At 37.8% G+C, this 21398-nt stretch overlaps 1 protein-coding gene across 1 annotated transcript; it reads left to right on the top strand.

Moving 5' to 3' along the window:
• The first annotated feature begins 3396 nt into the window (after window positions 1–3396).
• LOC141592008 (uncharacterized) lies at window positions 3397–20403 on the top strand. Its single transcript, XM_074412544.1, has 4 exons — window positions 3397–6900; window positions 7979–8217; window positions 9847–10392; window positions 17794–20403. The coding sequence occupies exons 1-4, from the start codon at window positions 3562–3564 to the stop codon at window positions 20105–20107; spliced, it is 6438 nt and encodes a 2145-aa protein (XP_074268645.1). The 5' UTR covers window positions 3397–3561; the 3' UTR covers window positions 20108–20403.
• Window positions 20404–21398: the final 995 nt, after the last annotated feature.

Genomic DNA, 21398 nt, shown 5'->3' with positions numbered 1-21398 from the left:
AGCTAGGATTTGATTATTACCATTTGCGGGCTGTTCGGGTTGACCATTAACGCTTCCTTGACTAGTTCCCACCATTTTGGACTGAGGATAAGAAATCGACGACGAATCAAAACACGATCGACCATTTTTGCACACTTACTCAAAAAGGACTCGACTCGTGAAGTGGGTGTGTGCCACTGTGTCAAATGGGATTTGAAAATGACAAATTTTGAAATGTTTGTCCTAGACAACTGTAGTGTAGTTTTAGAGTGCTGACTCGAAGTGAATTTTGAAATGGGTTTGAGGCCCGAAGTTTGACTCGACATTTGGACAGAGTTTTGGCTTATTTTGCGCTGTTTTAGGCCATTTTTGGAAATTGTTTATATTTTGAAAATGGATTTTATTTTACAAAATTTCGTCATGGTTTTGTTTACAAATGGTGATCACGTATATGATACAAACATACATATGGGCATTATAACGGTATGCTAAGTGCATTTAAAGGGTTTTGGTTTAGAAAGGTGGGTTGCCATACCAAGCAATCAAACCCTGGTCTGTGGAGAGGTCCATGCCAAACATGAGTAAGGTCGGTTCCTAGTCCATTTCCTCGAGTAGTGAAAGTTCTCGATACAAACATGAGTATGTACCGCAATATGGTTGACGTCAATCGCTATCCATCTTTAGGCCCAGATAGGAATTTGGACCGTCCGGACGGGACGATTGGTCGAATGGGTTGGTTTAGGGCCTAGGAAGACCAAATGAAACGACCTAAGAAGGCCGAGTAATGAAAAATCGACAACTGTCTCGTATAAACTATTCCCTAACCTTGTTCAAGTTTCACCATGGGTAACACGTAAGTGTATCATCCCCATCGGAGTCGCCAAACTGTGGACATGGGCCACCCGCGCCGCGCGCACCCGCTCGTTGGTTTCGAGGCGGCGACACTTCTCCCACGGAACCTTAGTTTGCCAAAGCACGTCATGGGCCATTACCGATTTGTGAGGCATTGAAACCGGTGAAAGGTTCAATAAGCCTGCATTTGTGGAGTTGCCACCAATTTTTATGGAAAATTGGAATCGTTCGAATACTTCGCGTCATGTCAAGACACAAAGTAGTGACATGAACACTAAGAAATTCGTTACCCTTAGCATTCTATGTCTAGAATGACTCTCGTGATGCCAATGAATACGGATGTTCACAGAGATTTTGAGTAAGGGGTGAGGATACGTATTAAAAAGTTCTTTAATTCGAACACCTAATCCCGCCTTCCTCGATAGCGGCCTCTACTAATGATTAGGGAAATTGTTCATATTTGATATGTCGTCGATGTAATGCATGCAATGCAACAAACATAGATTAATCCTAGCATGTGAAATTAGACTATGTCGGTTAACACGTGTTTTAGCAAACAATTTGGTCGAAGTTGGAAGTTAGATTCAATACATGTGAATGCCATACAATTAAATCATACATAGTAACGATAAATGAATTACAATAAATAAAATTACAAAAGATTACAAGGCTTTATTTGATCTACGTCAAAAGCACGCTCGAAAACGAGATTTAGAAGAAGAAAATAAAAGGAAAAAATAAAATTGGAAATAAAATATGAAAATATGTCAGATTAGAGATGATAATACGAATAGTAGTTGATTTGAACCGTAATTAGGAGCTACGTCAAAGCGAGAAAGAGTACAGGGACAGAAACCAACCCAGAATAGGCGCAGCACCTGCTGCGTCCTCTGGAAGAGGCGCAGCCTTTCATGTGTCTATTCTAGAGCTGGGTTCTGGTTGTGAAGTCAAAACCACAACACTGTTATTGTCCGTTGGTAGATTTAGGATGAATTATCGATATTAGACTCGTTTTGAATTGTTTTAACCGATTATATGTATCTGGGTAGGTCATAAAACGAATTAAAACGAGAAATTACAGCGGTTTACATGATTATGATATACGATGAACTCGTGTCGGAAATACAAAAAAAGGCGAAACTTGAGGTTAGATTTAGATGAAACTGGACAAATAAGATCCGGAAGAAAACTTATGTATCAAATTAGGATTCCAGAACCTCGACGCGAACAAGCTGAAACCCCGAAGAATCGGTTTGAATTAAAACGGCGAAAACCCGCAAGTATTGAATTACTCGGGATTAAGGACGAATTAAACATTGTAATTAAAAAGGAATTGTTAAAACATGATTTATGTACTGAAGCAACAAAGAAAAACGAAAGAAGTAAGAAAAAGAGAAATATGCAGGAAGTTGAGGAAAAAGAAGAAGAGCAGGAGCAGCAAGCAGCCTCTGGAAGAGGCGCAACAAAACTGCGATCCTTCGAAGAGGCGTAGCTGCTGCTGCGTTTCTTCTCGACGTCTGACCTTTGCTGTTTCGTAAAAACGGTTTTAAAAGATGGATTTTAGATCGGTTTTTGAACGTGATTTTGATATAGATCTACATTAATTGATACAAAATAAAGTACAATAATAAAAATGGGATTTACACCCTTAGATTTACATGTTTGACGAAACGAGATTGACTAAAGTTATCGTTTTAGTGATTGCTCGACTCTAATATGCGTGGAAAGTGCCCTCGTTAGAGGATTTAGTAGATTGACTAGGTTGATTAAACGGTGGAGTTGGTCAAATTGGTAGGTCTATGCAACGTGACTGGGACTCAGAATGATCTGAGCTTACGTGGTCGATTGATCAAGCACGTAGGCGTCGAAAGGCAATAGCGTAGTCTAAAATGCAAAGAGAGAGAAAGAAGGGGCGGAACACTCGCGTGCCAAATATGGAGGTCGGAGGCCTCTATTTATACTAAACATATGGAAGAGTTTAGGAATGACACGGATTTGGAAACAAATCACGGAAATATTCTGAAAAATGCGAAAAGAGGGTTGGAGAAGAGGCGCAACAACTACTGCGATCCTTCGAAGAGGCGCGGCACCTGCTGCGTCATTTCCCCGGAGGTTTCCTCCTCAGTAAGAAAGAATTCCGCATTTTATTATGAAATTTCGGTAGATATACACTTCCTTATTCCATAAAACACAATATTACGGTAGATATTTAGTTAAAAATATTAATTTTAATTAGGAATAAATATCCAGAGAGTTCTAGAACATTCCGGAATATTCCGACTCGGCATTTAAACGGTTTTTAGAAAATGAAGCGGTTTTTGACCCGGACTTCAAATGAACTCTAATTACTGTTAAAGCGACCGTATCGGTGCGTAGATGACGATCAAGGGGCTGACTCGAGTGTTTGAGCTATCACTTGACGATGAACTTACGGACTGTCATAAATCGTTCCGCGTATAAAACATGCGGCCCAATCATCACTACGTGGTTGGCGGGAGGTATAGAAATGAGGTACCTACACCAATCTAGTTTCCTTAAAAAAAAAAAAAAAAAAAAAAAGGAGCCAAAGTGTGCAGACTTTGTGCAGGGTAGGGTGAAGGGTTTAACTTAACTCTGCTGGTGCTGCTCATCATTTCTAGGGTTTTGCCGAGTATTCTGTATTCCCTGAATTAAACAAACGGGAACCCAGATTAACTCTTTCCTCATCTCCAGTTCCCTTAACAAACAAACATGTCTGCTAAGTGGCGAGCTTTGCAACATCGCCATCGTTACACCTACAACGCTGTCATTTTCCCCCACTCATACCTTCATTCTTTAACACTTTTACCCTCTGATGATTTATCTCTTAAATTTTCCAATTTTCTGAAACAACTTGCTTCCCTTAATTCCATTTATTCCCAAGTTAGTTTTGTCAAGAATGTGGCTTCCTCATTTATTGATGTACTCAGTAAAACTGATGATGAGGGTTTGGTATTGGCTTCATCGAGGTTGTACTTAGAGCTTTTATTTCTTGAGAATTCACTGCCTATACATAGGACTCTTCTCTCTGCTCTTTCCAAAAATCAAAAGTTTTGTGGTTTAATTAGTGGCTGTTTTAGGGATTTGTGTGGGGAGTATGGAGGGTTTGCTGGGAAAGGTAGGCGCTTTTGTGTTTCTAGGGCGGCATTGTCCATGATGAGCACCCCAAAGTTGGGGTATCTCATCGATGTCGTTGACGAGTGTTGTGTTGTGGTCGCATTCGATGTGATTAATGGGTTAGGGTATATGGTTAATGAGACCAATGAGAAGGCACGGCCTTCGCCCATTGTCATGGAGCAATGCCAGGAGGCCTTGTCTTGTTTGTATTATTTGTTGCAACGTTTCCCCTCTAAGTTTGTCGATATCCTTGACTCTCAAAATGGCTTGGTTTTCAATGGTTCTAGTCTTCAGGAGATGGCATTTACTGTTATTTTGTCTATTTTGAAGTCTACTGCTTTCTCCAGGGATTGTTTGGTAGCAGCAGGTGTGAGTTTCTGTGCTGCTCTTCAGGCGTTGCTCAGTGCGGAGGAACTTGCGTATTTTATCATCCATGCTGTTTTTCAAAGGAAAGTATGTAAGTTGGTTACTGATGCTGATAATGATTACAACAATGCAGCAAGTAGGGTTCCATATACAGGAGATTTGATCTTTGAGCTCAACAATTTTGCTTTGTTGAGTAGACTCTGTTTGATTCGAGGGATTCTTACTGCAGTTTCGAGAACAGTACTTAATTTTCATTTTGTTGCAGAGTCCGAAGTTTCAAACATTATAATTATCACTGAAAATGATGAGAAATGTTCGCAGTGTATATTGTACGATTGTATATTGCTTGAACTATGTCATTATTGTGAGAATCCAACTGATAGCCATTTAAATTTTCATGCGTTAACTGTGATGCAAATCTGCTTACAACAGATCAAAACATCTATTCTGTCTGATCTTGTTGATTGGAACACTGGCTTTGACCCAATTCCAGAAGATGTAGGAACACGTTTAATGAGAATAATATGGAATAATCTGGAAGACACTTTAAGCCAAACTGTGAAACAAGTTCACCTTATTTTTGATCTCTTCTTAGACATTAAAGCAACTATCCATAGAGCAGATGATTGCATGCTTATGAGCTCGTTTCTCCAGAAGATTGCAGCTGATCTTCTTTGTCTCGGTGCAAGATGTAAGGGCAGGTATGTCCCCTTGGCCTCTATAATGAAGAGACTCGGAGCAAAAAGTCTTATTGAGATGAATTCAGACCTACTTTTTGAAGTGGCACAGGCATACATTGACGACGATGTCTGCTGTGCAGCTACATCATTTTTGAAATGTTTCCTTGAGCGCTTGCGTGATGAGTGTTGGGGCAGTGATGGTATTAAAAGAGGGTATGAAATATATCGTGGTTATTGTTTGCCTCCTTTTCTCCATGGGCTTGCTTCTGGAAACTCGAAATGGCGCTCAAATTTGAATACGTATGCTTTGCCAAGTTTACTTGAAGTGGATGTGGACAGTATATTTCCTATGTTCACCTTCCTTTCAGTAGGTGTTGGTGTAGACACCGATGTGATATATCCCGAACTTCGCTGTTCGGACATGGATTTCAGTATTGACCAGAAAGTGGCTGTTTTGGTATCATTGCTTAAAGTGTCTCGTTCACTTGCTCTGTTTGAAGGGGACATTAACTCAACACAGCATGTGCCAGTTCCTTCAGGAGGTTGCATGGTAGGAAGACAATATGCTGATATCTATATAAAGGGAATTCAGGTGAAAATCCCTACTGAGTGGCTTGAACTAGCATTGACTCATGTTGATGAATCACTTAGAGTTGATGCGGCCGAGTCCCTTTTCTTGAACCCTAAAACGGCCAGTCTCCCATCGTCCATGGAACTGAGTCTGATGAGATTATCAGTCCCTCTGAATATGAGATGTAGCTCCACAGCTTTTCAAATGAAGTGGGCCAGTTTATTTCGTAAGTTCTTCTCACGTGTGCGTACGTGTTTGGAGAGGCAAATTAAACAGGGCATATGGCAACCATTTGATAGCTTATATACTAGTAATGGTTCTGTACAAAAGGGTGATGATACAATTGTCGAGCAAGCAAATGAGCTATACCTATTTATGAAATGGCTGAGTTGCTTTTTGTTCTTCTCATGCTATCCTTCGGCTCCATATGAAAGAAAGATCATGGCAATGGAATTGCTTATGATAATGGTAAGTGTTTGGTCCATAGTGCCTCCTTTGCCAGGGAATTCGGATCAAGATTTGTATCCTTTCAGTGAAGGACTTACTAGACCGGACTCAACCATGTTATTAGTTGGCTCGATAATTGATAGTTGGGACAGGCTGAGAGAGAGCTCTTTCCGCATACTACTGAGTTTCCCCACGCCTCTACCTGGATTGTCAAGCGAAGACACGGTGCAAGAACTAATATTGTGGGCGAAAAAGTTAGTTTGCAGTCCACGTGTCAGAGAAAGTGATGCCGGGGCTTTAACATTGCGGCTTGTATTCCGAAAGTATGTTTTACAGCTTGGTTGGATCACGGGAGCTTCATTAAGTGTTATATCTCATAAGTCAGAGTCTGGTTTATCAAATGGAGACGGTAAAGTTTTAAAATCCCAGATCCCAGTTATGCAATACATAAATTCGTTATTAGATTGGTTGCAAGTTGCGGTACAAGAAGGAGAAAAGGATCTCACGGAGGCCTGCAAGAATAGCTTTGTTCATGGTGTCTTACTTACGTTGAGATATGCATTTGAGGAATTAGATTGGAGTTCTGATATACCTGCATCAAGTATTTCTGAAATGAAATGCGCATTAAGGAAGCTCTTGGATCTGGTAATGCAGATAGCTTCATTGGCTCTCTGGGTGGTCTCTGCTGATGCTTGGTATCTGCCTCAGGATATGGATGATATCGATGAAGATAGCTTCCTGGAAATTGCGGACGAGACTGGAACTCCAGAATCTTCGTTGGAACATGAAGCAAGAGAGGTAAAGGGGAAGCAAGATGTTCGACCAACAGAGCAAATTGTTATGGTTGGTTGTTGGCTTGCCATGAAAGAGGTAACCTCTTACAAAATTTACATTACTATGGATTCCTGCATGACACTAAAAGTAACTTCTGTAATTTTGAAATGTAACCCTTACAACCATACATCCTTGAGCATCAACGCTTTTGAACCTGGTAAGACTATATTTCGAATTGCTTCATCATAGATGCTTGTAATTCGTAACATAGATTATTTTTAAAAGAAAAGGGAGGTCAAAAACTATATAGCACACATTTTTTTCCTTTTCTTCGAGGATTAGTTTAATAGAGTGTTGCTAAGGGTAGCAAGATCGAATCGTATTGTTGAGTACCGTCGCACAAAGACTTACTTCTTCAGGTGACTATTTTTCTGCAAAGAATAAGGTAAGCTGGGTGTCAAAACCTCTACCCACCCAAAAGCTTATTGGTTAAGGTAAAAATGATTATCACAAAAAACTATGTAAGGTCACAGAAAAACCATCTTTTGAAGAAACTACAAATTAAGGCTCTGTTGTTTCTGGCTTAGTTCACCTCATTTCAGTTCAACTAAGCCTCATTCAGTTCAACTCGGCTCCATTTAGTTCAGCTTAGCTCTTTTCAAATTAACTCTTACTCCAGCTCAATTCAGTTCAACTCAGCTCCATTTTGTTTAGCTCTATTAAGTTCAGCTTAGCTCAACACTTTTCGGCCGAAAAGAATAGGGCCTATGTTGAGGAAATCAGATAATTACTGATACTATTCCTCAGAAACTAGAGAAATTCTGTAATATGTCCAGAATGCAAGATATGTTCGAATGAGTGCTTATTAGAAAAGACTTATATGGCCGTAGTTCTTATTCTAAATGACTGCTTAGTCGAAAACCATTATATTTGCATGGTAAAGATTAAGAAGTGTCAAAACTGACGTAGCCAGAGACCACTTCAATACGGAGTATTATTTTTCCATCTCCCTCTCTCGCCACTTTGAAACTATCCTTCCCCTCCTCCGTCCCTCCAACATCTGTACTGCAAGCGATAAAGTAGGCGAAGTATTATAAAGCTTCTTGGATTTTCTGCAAACTGAATTCCTATAATTCTTGCTGTAGTGATTCATTTTGATTTTTTTTTTGTCCAGGTGAGTCTTCTACTTGGAACCATTATCAGAAAAATTCCCTTGCCAACGGCCACTTGCTCCCTAGGCAATGAACCTGGTGATGCTACAACTGATGCAGTACTTGATATGAATCAATTGGAGGCTATTGGGAATCACTTTTTGGAGGTCCTCCTCAAAATGAAGCATAGTGGTGCTATTGATAAGACCAGGGCAGGATTTACTGCTCTTTGCAACCGTCTGCTATGTTCTGATGATCCAAGGTATGCTGCCCTACCTACTACTTTTTGAATCATTTTAGTCTAATACAATTTTCTTTTCCAGTTGAGCTAAACACTCATTATTTTCTTATTTTAGATTATGCTAGGACAAAATAAAATGTTGTCGCGCCTGTGTGTGCGGGCGCCCGTGCGTATGTGATGCAATTCTTGATGCATTTCTCGATGCAATTTTCATTTTGCCTTCGTGTGTTAACAACATAAGAGTAACGCTGTGCACAGCTATCCTGCGCTTATTGCGTCATTTGCGGGAGCCCTTGAGGTAGAGGGGTAACGTTGATGTTAATCTAACCCATTGTTGTTTGTAAACACTTTACTCATAGTGGGTGAAAATTGCATTCCCAAGTATTCAGACTTGTTTGGCTGTTGCCTATTTTTTAAAATCTTTTTCCGTCCATTGAAAAGTCTGTCCCCTCTAGTTTTGACTTCATTATAATGAATTTTGACTGCCCAGATTATTCTCCCTTGCATTTGGAATAGTGGACAATATGGCTGAAGCTTCTTAATGTTTGTACTGTGTCCATCTCTATGTTTATGATTTTGCTAATTGCTTAATTGAAATCATAATATTTTTTGTCCTAGGGTTTGTCATGGGTCCCAAATAAAGATGTTTATATGGGTAATGTTTAAATTGGGTTGAAATCCTCATATGCTGGCTCAGGTTTGGGTTGTGTCCATCTCCTTTCCCTACAGAGCTACTCTTTGCCTTAAAATGGAACATGGCAGTAGACGCCTGTAGCCCGTGTAGTGATTTTGTACATGCTGTATGGACTTTTATTTCAGAATAAACTAGAATGGAGATATGAGCTTGGATTTGCTCAATTGTTTTCCTTATAAACTGTAATAATGTGCAAAACTATGAATGAAGTTGACAGAGTGTAATATGTTCCTTCTTTTGTCTATTATGTTGATTTTTAAGAACGATTTCCATGATGAGCCTTTCTTAATTTACGTCCTCCAAAAAAAATTGAGTCCCCTCCAGTCTCCACCCCCTACCCCTCCCCCCAATCTTCCTCTATTAGGTTATTCATCCAAGGCAATATGTATCTCCCTTATAACTTGGAAAATTTCCTTTTAGTCCATCTGTTGATAAAAGCAAATGTATAATTTTGACCAAAGCAAATGTATAATTTTGACATTATGATTTGGAGAAAATAATCTGCTCTTGTATCTAATTGCACTTAGAACACTATCTGCATTACCTTATGATAGCTATGTTTGAATATTATCAATACGCAAGTAATATCCAAATTTCATTCAAGATTATTTCCTTTTTTCTCCATTCACCACCCACACCCTTCAAAGACTATTGGGTTTGATGGGTTAAGTTTTTTAAATTGAATATTTGTTTTACCATTGCGCAAAATATGAGTTACAGGATTCGCTGTACCCCTATGAATTTTTGAATTAGTTCAAGTGTGTCAGTTGGTCGGAATTTATGTATATGCCACTATTAAAACCATATCATGTATCATATGTGTTCTATGCAGATTGAATTAAGGCAACCTTAGTGCAAATATTATTGTAATCTTGACAGTATTTTTTGTTACTATCCTTTGTAGTTTATGTATTTGGCTTTGCATGAAATTTTTCTGTGTATGTCTTTTTCTGCAGACTTTGTCAGCTGGTGGAATCTTGGATGGATCAGCTTATGGAAAGAACAATATCCAAGGGTCAAACTGTGGACGACTTGCTGAGAAGAAGTGCAGGCATACCTGCTGCATTTAGTGCCTTCTTTCTCTCAGAACCACAAGGCGCACCGAAGAAATTGCTTCCACGGGCACTAAGCTGGCTGATTAAAGTAGCTGGTGGATCTTTGCTCCGTCAACCCGACGTAGTTCAGATCGTTGGGAAATTAACTGAAACTAGCACAGATTTAAAATCCTCAAAGATTCGCGTGGAAGGTGTAATTCCAACCGTTCATGCATTCAATGTTCTTAAAGCAGCTTTTAATGACGCCAATTTAGCAACCGATACATCTGGCTTCTCTGCTGAAGCAATGATAATTTCAATACGGGCTTTCTCCTCTCCACATTGGGAGATCCGTAACAGTGCGTGCCTTGCGTATACTGCCTTGCTTCGCCGAATGATTGGGTTTCTCAATGTGCATAAACGAGCCTCTACTAGGCATGCTCTTACAAGTCTGGAATTCTTTCACAGGTATGATTTTGAATAACGCATTTGATGTCAAGCCCTCTGGGTTTAATCTGACTTGTTTCAAACCTCATTTTTCTTATTCGTGAATGATTTCTCAATAATAACCATGAACTGTTACTCCTGAGCCAACAGGGACTTAGCTGATCTTATTAATTAAACTGAATAATAAGAACTTGACACAATTGTTGGTGCAGTCCTTTTTTGTGCATACGGAACATTTTCACAAAGAAATTGTCCAAGCTTATCACATAAATTTTGTTGAAGAATATCCCAATGCAAATTGATAGGATTAAAAATGACGGTATTACCAAATTGGTATTATAGATTCTTCCATTTTCATCAATTAAATTATATTGTTACTTGGGAACTTGACCGGCTTGTTTTGAACTGTCAAATTGTAAATAATCACTTGTCAAATTCTAAAAGGTACAAAAAAAATCTCAAGTTTAACTGTTTAAGCACTAAAGGTCTAATTGATTTCTTAACTGGAATGTGGCAAGGAAAGTGGAGGTTGTTTGCCACCACTCTTTTACCTGCATTTTTTACTTTTTACTGTGCTTTCCTTTGTTCTTTTTACTGTGCTTTCCTGTCACATTAGCTGGACTCCTTTTACGCGTATTCTTGCTAATTTAATGTTGCTCTAGCTATCCCTTTCTGTCCTCTTAGATAATTGTTTATTTATTTCTATCGAAAATGAAATTAATATGGTGCTTATTCTTTACTGCTCTCTTAAATTCTAATTTTATTATTGCAATGGTGTATGGCCATGGAGAGGGTAGTGTGAAGAGAAACAATTCATGTTGAAAATTTAGTTTGAGTTTTAGATATTTACTCATCTTTTATCTTTTATGTAAATATTTATGTATTTATTTTTAAATTGACTTTTACTCCTTTTATTTTACAAACCCATTTTGCCGCTTTAATCTTGGCAGTCACGCTTTTCTTACTCTTTATTTTTTTAAAACACACTTGTTTTTAAAATGAGTTGTACTCTTTTGTTTTACAAACCCATTTTGCCGCTTTAATTCTCGGTTTTCACGCTTCTCTTACCCTTTATTTTTTACACACACGTTTTTTTCCTTCTTTGTAATTTTTTTTGCCCTTTGACAGTATTGACGGATGCAAACCTAGATGAATTCGGATGATGATTCATGACTACTGTGAATTGGCTGTGGTGTTCATATATCTTTGGCTCTTATACTAAGGTCTTTAGGATGGAATTTAGGGGCTGTTTGGTTAGGGGTTTAAAAGAAAGGGAAAGGGAATTAAAGGTAATAATTCTCTTTGTTTATGTTTGTTTGACCCAGCCAAAGGGAATGGGATCCCCTTCTTTACCTCCAATCTCTTCTATATCCCTACCTCTCATCCCGAAGGTATCCCATACCCTTTCCCCCATCCCCCACATCACTTTCAACAACCTGTCACATCCAATACCACCAACTCCAACGACGACCGCCGGGGCCCACCCCAGCATCATCGATCCCAGCCGCTGCCCCGCCATACGCCCACCAATTCGTCCCTCATGTAAAACTCCAACCACTACCACTAGAAACCACAATATTTAAACCCATAAAAACCTTCCTCAAGACCTGAAACCCCCTCCCCCATCCACGAAACCACCGTGGGTGGGGGAGGGAGTTTCGGGTGTTGGGGAAGGTTTTTGTCGGTTCAAATATGGTGTTTCTAGTGGTGGTGGTTGGAGGGACGATGGGTATGGGGATGCGTAAAAATGGCGCTGGCAGCATGAGGTCTAAGCCCGCGTCTCTTTGTGGTGCAGGTGAACGGTGAATGTGGTAGAAGTGGACGGTGGTGTAGTTGCAGTGGTGGCGGTTGGTGGTGATTTAGTAAATATAGACGGTGGACAAATAATAAGGCATTCCTTCCTATCCAACCAAACAAGGAATAAATTTGGGGTCATCCCATTCTTTTCCCCTTCTTTCCCTTTCTTGCATCCATACCCTTTCCCTTTGTTGAACCAAACACCCCCTTAGTGTAGAAGCCTATGTATACATTCAGCACATTCTACCCTCTTTTGAGACTTACATGAGCACTGTTTTTTCCTAGTTAAAATTGTTACTTGAGTTTATTCTGTAGACGTTGGGGGTCCTTTTCTTGAAAGTTTATGGGTTTCTATATAATACTAATTCATCCTTTTGTCCTAAGTCATTTTTTGAAATCGTCAACTAGCATGTTTATTATCATTCAACTAGTTTTATTACCCGTGCATTGCACGGGCCATATTTGTACTCCAATTAATGTTCAGATGCTTGCAAAAGTATTACACTATTATTTTGTAGGAAATAATTTTAAAAAATTATTATATACTCCTATGTCCCACTGATATGTTTATACTTTCTTTTTTTTTTAATTCAATTTCTCATAATACCAATTAATTGTATTTAAAATTTCTCAATAAATGGACTCCCCAAGATTACTTGCCACTCTAAACAAACACAAATAATTTTTTAAGGCGATTTTACACAAATTTATCATAAAACGGGATTGTGTTTGGATCTGTTTTGCTACTATATTAGTGTAAAACCGTCTTACACAGCATATTTTTTTTTAAAAAAAATATTTCAGTGGTTTATTAGATTCAATTGCACACATTTTAAGATTGCTCCTCAATATTTATACTAAGAAATTCAATCGTAAAACAACTTTGTACCCCAATGTTGTCATAGATTACAAAACTTGAAAAACAGAAAATTTTAATAGTTCCATGATTTACAACATTCACATAAACCGAAGATAAACAAATGGAAAACTTGAGAGCTTTTTTCGATCCCTCGTAAAGCAAAGCAACATACAACCCTACATTAAGAAGTCATTTAGTTCTCCCACGAAAATAAGTTGCTTCCTATCAAACATGTTAGAGTAAGTACTCCTTAGGCCCTAATATTATGACCATCATGGAGAGCCAATAGACCGTTGTCCAAATCTATGTGATTAACAATGGTTTATTTCGGGACTTTAGGTCATCATAAGAATAATGTTGGAGTATGCTGCATTACATCTTGCTAGCCTGCCCTTGCGAACTCCACTTCTCATCAATCACAGTTAGAATATAAGAATTAAACAACATGAACAAAAGGTTGTAATGCTTAAAATATAATTTTTGTTCGCAATATAAATAGTGAAGCCAGAGTGTGGAAAATTGAACAACAATATGTGTGGTATATTTTCATTCGAATTTGAGATAGCCAATCTTAAACTTAAGAAGAAGTAGTCTTATTACGGCTCCCCTTAAACCTCTTCCAGCTCCTCAAAAATCCTGAATTTCTGATTGTCTCACCTCTCAAAAGTTTCCACCTCTTCTTTTCCTTATGATTAATCCTTTTCACATTCCTAAACATCCAATTATATCATCAGAGAGGGCATAGGGCATACGGAACAGACACGTGGAACATGGATATGTTGGGTAATCAATCATTTAGACTTTAGATTGTCTTAGAGGCGGTTTGGCTTTATATTACGTTTATTTGAAGTAAAGTAGATGACAATTACCATCAGTATATTCTTGTCTTACGTTGGCTTCAACTATTGCTCTTTTTTCATCCCACTTAGGGTTGTTGGGGCTTTGCTCAAATTCTTGGTCTTTCCATGTTCACCTGCAAAGAGGACAACAATATTAGGGTTAGAAAGTGAGAATTGGGACTGTAAAGAAAACAAAGAATTACATGGGGTTAAATTGGGACAGTAAAGAAAACAAAGTGAGAAAATTGAGACAACAAAGGAAACAGTGAATTTGGTAACTACCACAAAACAATTTTTCTTATATTTAAAGTGAAATAATTAAATGCGGTTTAATTTATGGGAATAATATGAAGGCAGACGAAGGCACAAGGACTGGTAGTAAATGGGAGTTGGGAATTGTATTGCCATACAATTAACAACAATTCAATGCTTAAATGGTTAAGTTCACATTGTGTGGAGTAACGGTTTATAAAATGAAATAAGGGAAAGCGTAAAGGCTTTAGAGTTGTATAAATGACAACAATTATGGAGATATGAATATAAACATTTGTAGTTATTGTGAACAAATGTGGATCATAATTTGCATCTAAGATCATTCATTGAGAATTAATTTGTAGTAATGACAGGTTGACGGTTTGATGTACAAAAAAGTAGGAGAAGAAAATTTTATTGTGGTGCAACGTGACAAAGAAGTGGTGTAGAAATTTTGCTTCGGTGGCATTTTAAGAATACTTAGGTGGCATTTAAGAATGATTAGGTGGCATTTTAAGAATATGTTCAACATGCCTTTTAATAAGATTTTATAGATTATAGCAGATTTTGTAGGAGAGTAAGCTATGCCCTTGTTTAGGGGGTTCAAGTGTCAAGTAAAAGTAATAGGATTGTGAGGTGTTGTGGAAGAAACCAGAAGTCTTCAAGAAGGTCCTCTACTTTGAATTAGGCAATTATAACTTTCGAGCTTGGAGCGGAGGGACAATTATAACTAGAGGACACTATTTAAAATGGCTCTCTAAAGTCCATGCGCTTCGATGTAGTTCTCGACCATGTTGCTTCGTGATATCACACGATAGTGTCATATACGTTTATTTTTGACATGTTTTCAATTTTGTTTTGGTTAGAGATGAAGTGTCCAAGTGTCATGTTGGATACTCCCAAGTCCCAAGTGTGAGACACGCGATATGCCACCAATCTGAGCGTGGGAGCGTGGGAGCCATTGAGGCACTAGGGTAGTGTTGGAGGGTCAAATCTAATGTATGATGGTCTCTTGAGTTTATTTTATCTTTTTCCATCACACCTACTCCACTACCCCTCCCCCTATTATCTTTCTCGCCTTCGTTGTTTTCCCCTTTTACCCTTTCTTCTACACTATTTACTTTGGTTTTCCTCCTAAGAGTTAGTCACATATAGTGATTCATTTGACCGGATTGAAGCTGTTATTGCTGATTTTTGTAAAACTTCCTACCTCTTTCCCTTCTCTCCTCCTCCCTTGACCACACACCTCCTCTTATCCACATGTGAGCTTGGTTTTGTCGTGTTTTTAGCTAGATTGGTGATGGTTAGGGCTAGGTTCTAGTGGTGGTGGTGAATTGGTGACAGAGATTAAGTTCTGGTGGTTGACTTGTGGTCATGGTTTGTGATGGGATGGGTGGTTTGGTATTACGCGAGAGGGATGAGAAAGAAGAATATGGGTAGGTAGAAAAGTAATTGTGTTACTTTCCTAATTTTGGCAACTAAAAGAAAAGGGAAGATTACTTGGACTAGGAGGGAGTGACTTAGGTTTAGATAACAATTTTAAGTTGGATACCTTAAACAAATGGTTTTCTTAATCTTTGAAATAAAGTAAATTTGTATACAACCGTAAAATTTGTATATCTGTTGTGCTAATAAAAAAATTTAAATAATTCTTTGTAAATGTCTCATTTTGTTTTTCTCAAAATGTTTTTTTGTTTATTATATTTTGGGATATTCTACCTCGTACCCCTCAAATGTTCGACTTTCTTCATGGTACTCCTACACTTTTTAAAACATACATGGTACCCCTAATTGTTGTCATTATCACTAAGTATACCCCTAAACTTTTTTTTCCGTCAATTAAACTCAGTTTTAGGCGTTAAGTAATGACTTTGACGCGTAACCAAGCTTGTCATTTATTATCCCTTGACATAAGGACTCTATTAGGCTCAATATCCATCTCGATCCTAATATTTATTGATATATATATATATATATGGGCTAAATGGGCTAATAAATTTTTGACGGAAAATTTATTGATCCCTTGCCAAATTATCACGTCCAAAGATGGATATTGAGCCTAATAGAGTCCTTATGTCATGGGATGATAAATGACAAGCTTGGTTACGCGTCCAAGTAATCACTTAACGCCTAAAATTGAGTTTAATTGACGGAAAATAAAGTTTAAGGATATACTTAGTGATAATGACAACAATTAGGGGTACCATGTATGTTTTAAAAAGTGTAGGGGTACAATGTAGAAAGTCGAAAAATTGAGGGGTACCATGTAGAATATCCCTTATTTTTACTTCATATATTTTAAAGCTATACCCAAATTTATAATAATTTTGGAGAAAAATTGCATAGGTTTTGTCTATAATAAAAGTTGGATCACATTTCACTTAGGGTACGTATAGTTCTCGTTAAGGTGTGGAGGAATGAATCAAGAAAGACTTAGAACAGGAAAGAAACAGATTTTCGCTAATGCTCCTCTTTGTTTGGCAGCACTCATGAAAGCGATTAACCAAGCATCAACCTCCATCCACTTTCTGTCCTACCACGAACACCTCTCACCACCCACCCAATATGGCTGCTGGTGCCAACTAAGTCATCCTGCTGCCAGTGCCCCACCAGACCCTACCCCCTGAGGCCCTGACACTAGCTCACCATCCCCGTCCTTTATTTGAAACCCCAAACCCACCTCCATAACTAACCACCATTCTCAGCCCTAAAAAACCCTATCCCAATTCCCATCCAAAAACCCTACCCCACTCTTGAAATCTCTTTACCCTTAAAAACATCACATCTGGTTTGAAGTCGCTTAGGATAATAAGTTTGGATGCGAGTCTTCTTATTTTGCTCACTAGTGAGTGTCTTGACAATTTGTCTTGGATAGGATTATCTTTTTAAGTTGTGGAGATTGAATGTCGCCGTTTTTAAGGAAATGTTGCAGTGGTTTGCAAGACGTCTGCCTTCGGCTTGCAAGTATTTGGTTATCTTTTTGAGTGTAGGAACATAGATTCAAAAAATTTGACGATTTAGTATGTAGGAAAGAATGGTTATATTATAGAGTAAAAGGTTCATGCAAATAGTAGTTGATGTAGAAGTCAATAGGTTATTATTGTTCTGATTTTGCTCTAGTTAAAACGTAAAATGTTCAGTTTCTAGGTGCTATATGAATATTGATATTTTTCATCCTTGTGCCTTTTTTGGTCTTCTTTTTCAGGATTTTCTACCGGGTACCCTGTAGTTTCCCGAATGCCAACATATACACCCTTGGTTTTTACGAAAATCTAACATAGCCTAAACTAAAATACCCAAGTATCAAGATTCGGGTGCTTTACGAATTAAATTTATCACAAAAATTGGTATATTGATGAGTAAATAAGTATTATATTAATAGCTCTCCGTAATTTGAATAACTCAACTAAAACTGCCAAAATCTAACATTTAAAATTGTAAAATTTGAACATCTTGGGTATTTGCAGGAACATTTTGTAGAGTTTAGGGGTATCTTGTGTGATTTTTGAAAAATTGAGGGTATATTGTAGAATCCGAAAAAAATATAGGCGTATCATATAACCCCATCTCTTTTTTTTTCCTTCTATTGATAGCCAATTGCAACAAGGTTTTTCTGTATCTGACTGCACCTTTGTGTACTTATTCTACATGATTGGATGTTCTGTGTTATTACAGGTATCCATCTCTGCATTCTTTTGTATTCAACGAATTGGAAGTCGCCACTGAGCTTTTGTTTAACGAAAAGTCAAAATCCACACTGGCTAGTATTGTGCATCCGAGTTTATGCCCCGTGTTGATCCTGTTATCAAGGCTTAGGCCTTCACCCATTGCCAGTGAACTTGGAGATCAGTTAGACCCTTTTGTGTTTATGCCATTTATACAAAAGTGCTCAACTGAAAGCGATATGCGCATTCGCAAACTTGCATCAAGAGCCCTGATGGGTTTGGTTTCAAATGAGAAATTGCACTCTGTTTTGCTTGATATTGCCTCTATGTTACCTAAGAAAACAAATTTCCAAGGTCCATGCCGTTCTACATCTTTCAATTCCATTCATGGGATATTATTACAGCTAAGTGCCCTTATAGACACTAATTGTCGAAACCTGATCGAGCTTTCGTTAAAAGATTTGATTCTCGAGGATTTAACGAAGACACTCAATAAGTGTTCATGGATTGGAAGCCCAAAATTATGTCCATGTCCTACTCTTAACACATCATTCTTAGAGGTGCTTGATCACATGCTCAGTATTGCTGGCACATGTCAAGGAATCAAAAATTATGATGTCATTTGTGGTATGCTATCAGAGCTATGTTCGGAGTGTCTAACTGCTGAGTCCTTTGATGGATCAACCTTCAGTGACCCTACAGCTTTTCAACTTCGAAAGCAAGCAGTGATATCTTATTTGCGCTGTGTCTATCTCTACGAAGGACATACTGAAGAAATGCTTCCATTACCATATTCTACTTCTGATAATATGCCGAAGGCAAGACCTTTGACGAAGAACCGACTTGACAAGGTCGAGAAGAGGCTTGTCGACTTACTGTCGGATGTGTCGTATGAAGTTCGTCATGCAACATTCAAATGGCTTCTCCAATTCGTTAAGGCTGCTTCAACCAAAGGAGGCGATGATGGAATTGCAGCTATTGCACACTGGGCAAAGGCTAATCTCCAGGTGACACTGATTGAACTTTTATCAAAGGAAACTCACCACAAATGTGTGTATTACATTCTGAGGATTATTTTTGCATGGAACCTATCACAATACCAGAAACGCGATATTATATGTGAAGATACTGTATATATTGGAGTTATGGACCTTGATTCACTCCTGCTCTTCTGGAATAAACTGGTTTCCATACATGAGAGTGTAAGCCACACAAAGACTCTGGAGACACTTATTTGCTGCTTTGGATTATGCATAAAATGCTTTGCGATTTCACTTTTGGATTCCCTCCCTACTCGTGAGTCTGATGAATTAATCAGATGCACACTGCTATATGATCGAATCAAACATTTTGTTTGCCTAATGAAAGAATATAGTGATGCATCTCAGCAAGTCAATCTACGAAAGGCCGCTTCGGAATCAATTTTGGCATCAGGACTGTTAGAACAAGCTGACTTGATCGGTTCTCGCGTGTTCAGTAATGGGATTCTATCGGAATCTTCTCAATTTGATATGCACTCAAAAGATTCCTTCAACACATTTGGTTTTTTGATTCTGGATCTCTGGTTTACATGCATCAAGTTGATGGAGGATGAGGATGTTACAATTAGAAAAGATCTAGCCTCAGATGTGCAAAAATGTTTCCCCGAGCAGTTTAGAAGCCGTTTTTTTGCAGGTCTGGTTCCTGCCCAGGTGGAAAAAGTGATTGAACTAAGCTTTCAGTTCCTTTCTTCAGTCTTTGGTCATTGGGATCAGTACTTTGATTATCTCTTAAAGTGGGTCCTAAAGGCTTCTAGCTGGGTTGTGCCTGAATGTGATATGGTGAGACGGGTTTTTGATAAGGAACTTGACAACTATCATGAAGAGAAGTTGCTGATCTGTCAGATTTGCTGTTCCCACGCGGACACGATTCCGGTGTCAAAAGCCCAGCAACCTGAATTTCGCAATCTTTTAATAATCTGGAGAACAAGTTTCTTTAATCAGTTGATGTCTTTTGTTAGAGACCATTTAGAGAAGCTTGGAGGAGCCGATTGGGTCAGTGGTGTGTGCAATCACAAGGATGCATTTCTGCCATTGTATGGAAATCTTCTTGGCTTGTATGCTGTTTCAAAGTGCATTTTATATGGAGGAATTGATGATGGGATGAGCCTACTCTCTGGCATTACCGAACTCGATAAGTCGATAAGACCGTTCCTTAAGAACCCTTTGGTGTGCAACCTGTACATCCTTGTTATTCGATTACATGCGGGGAAGGATGGTGCTGACGTTAACCAGTTGATTGCTCCGTTATGGGATGGGTTCGACCCATATTTTCTACTTAAGTGACAAATGAATTTGTAGATCTATAGAAACTTCAATCACCTAGGAGGTAGTTGCAGGGTTGCAGCCGGATTGGTGCGCCCAAGTATTTACTTTATGTACCAGTGAAATATTTAATCATAATTTATATACTCGTGCACACCAAGTAATTCATGATTGTTAGAAAATCTGACGAATACTTGGTGCTTGTTTGATTGACCTAATGGTTGAGACTTGTGAGTCCAAGTATTGATGGTGATGTTTCGCAAAACTTGTCAGTAAACTTATGTTCTTTCTTTAATCACACAAATCAATCAATATTATATACTACCCTCTTCATTCAATTCCACTTTACATGTTTGCTTTATCACGTTTGTCAACGTAACTTTTACGCGGTAAATATCTTTTAACTACGTATTTGCAAAAATTATAAAAATTAGATATTTTTAATGTACTCTTAAAGACGAATCAAATAAGATCCCACATGAATATATTTTAACTTATCTATCGAGAGAAAATTGAAGTTGAATGTCCGCTTGTGAATAGTGTGCGAGAAACATGTAAAGTGGAGTTGAATGGAGGGAGTAGTTTTCTTGCCCGTTGCACGGATATTAAAATAATGTGTGATAAATTTCACAATAAAATGGAATATAGACATACTAGTTTTAACCCGCGTAAAATTGCGCGGGTTTGCTACTTAAAATTGTTATTAACTATATTGAATTAAATACATGTTATTTATATAAAAAAACAACTTGTATTTAGTTTTTGTATTGATTCATTCTTCCACTAACCTCAAGTCCACAGTTTTTTACTGTAAATTTTTTTTAATTGATCAATTTTTGTCAACCGGTTTAATTTATTGTACTTTATTATTAGTTGTAATTTATTAGCGTAGTAAAACTTTGGACTGAATTATTATTATTTAGTTTAAAATATGCATTATTCATTTATATTTACGTACAAAATATAAACATAAACATTTACCTACAAAACATGTAGGTTTTCCAGAAATTAATTACAGAGAAACGTACAGTTGCTAATGAAAATGGGTAATAATTTTTTCTTTTATCTTGTTGATCATTTCCCAAGTTGAAGAAATTGTAGATTTGAAACATTCATTGTTACTTTACAAAAATATTCATGTTTTCGATTTTTAATAATTAAAAAATGTATTTTTCTGAATTTTTCAGCAAATATAACCTGAATTTGTATTGGGAAATGAACAATATCTAATTTTTATTCTCTTAATTTTTACCGTAAATGATTGTAACATTTTTTTTACCCTTTTGGTTTTTTTTCTTAATTTTCATCAGGC

The sequence above is a fragment of the Silene latifolia genome, chromosome 7 (assembly GCF_048544455.1).
Source record: "Silene latifolia isolate original U9 population chromosome 7, ASM4854445v1, whole genome shotgun sequence".
NCBI classification, from domain to species: Eukaryota; Viridiplantae; Streptophyta; class Magnoliopsida; order Caryophyllales; family Caryophyllaceae; genus Silene; species Silene latifolia.
The sequence above is the reverse complement of the archived record's forward strand: the minus strand, read 5'-3'. Positions and strand labels throughout refer to the sequence as shown.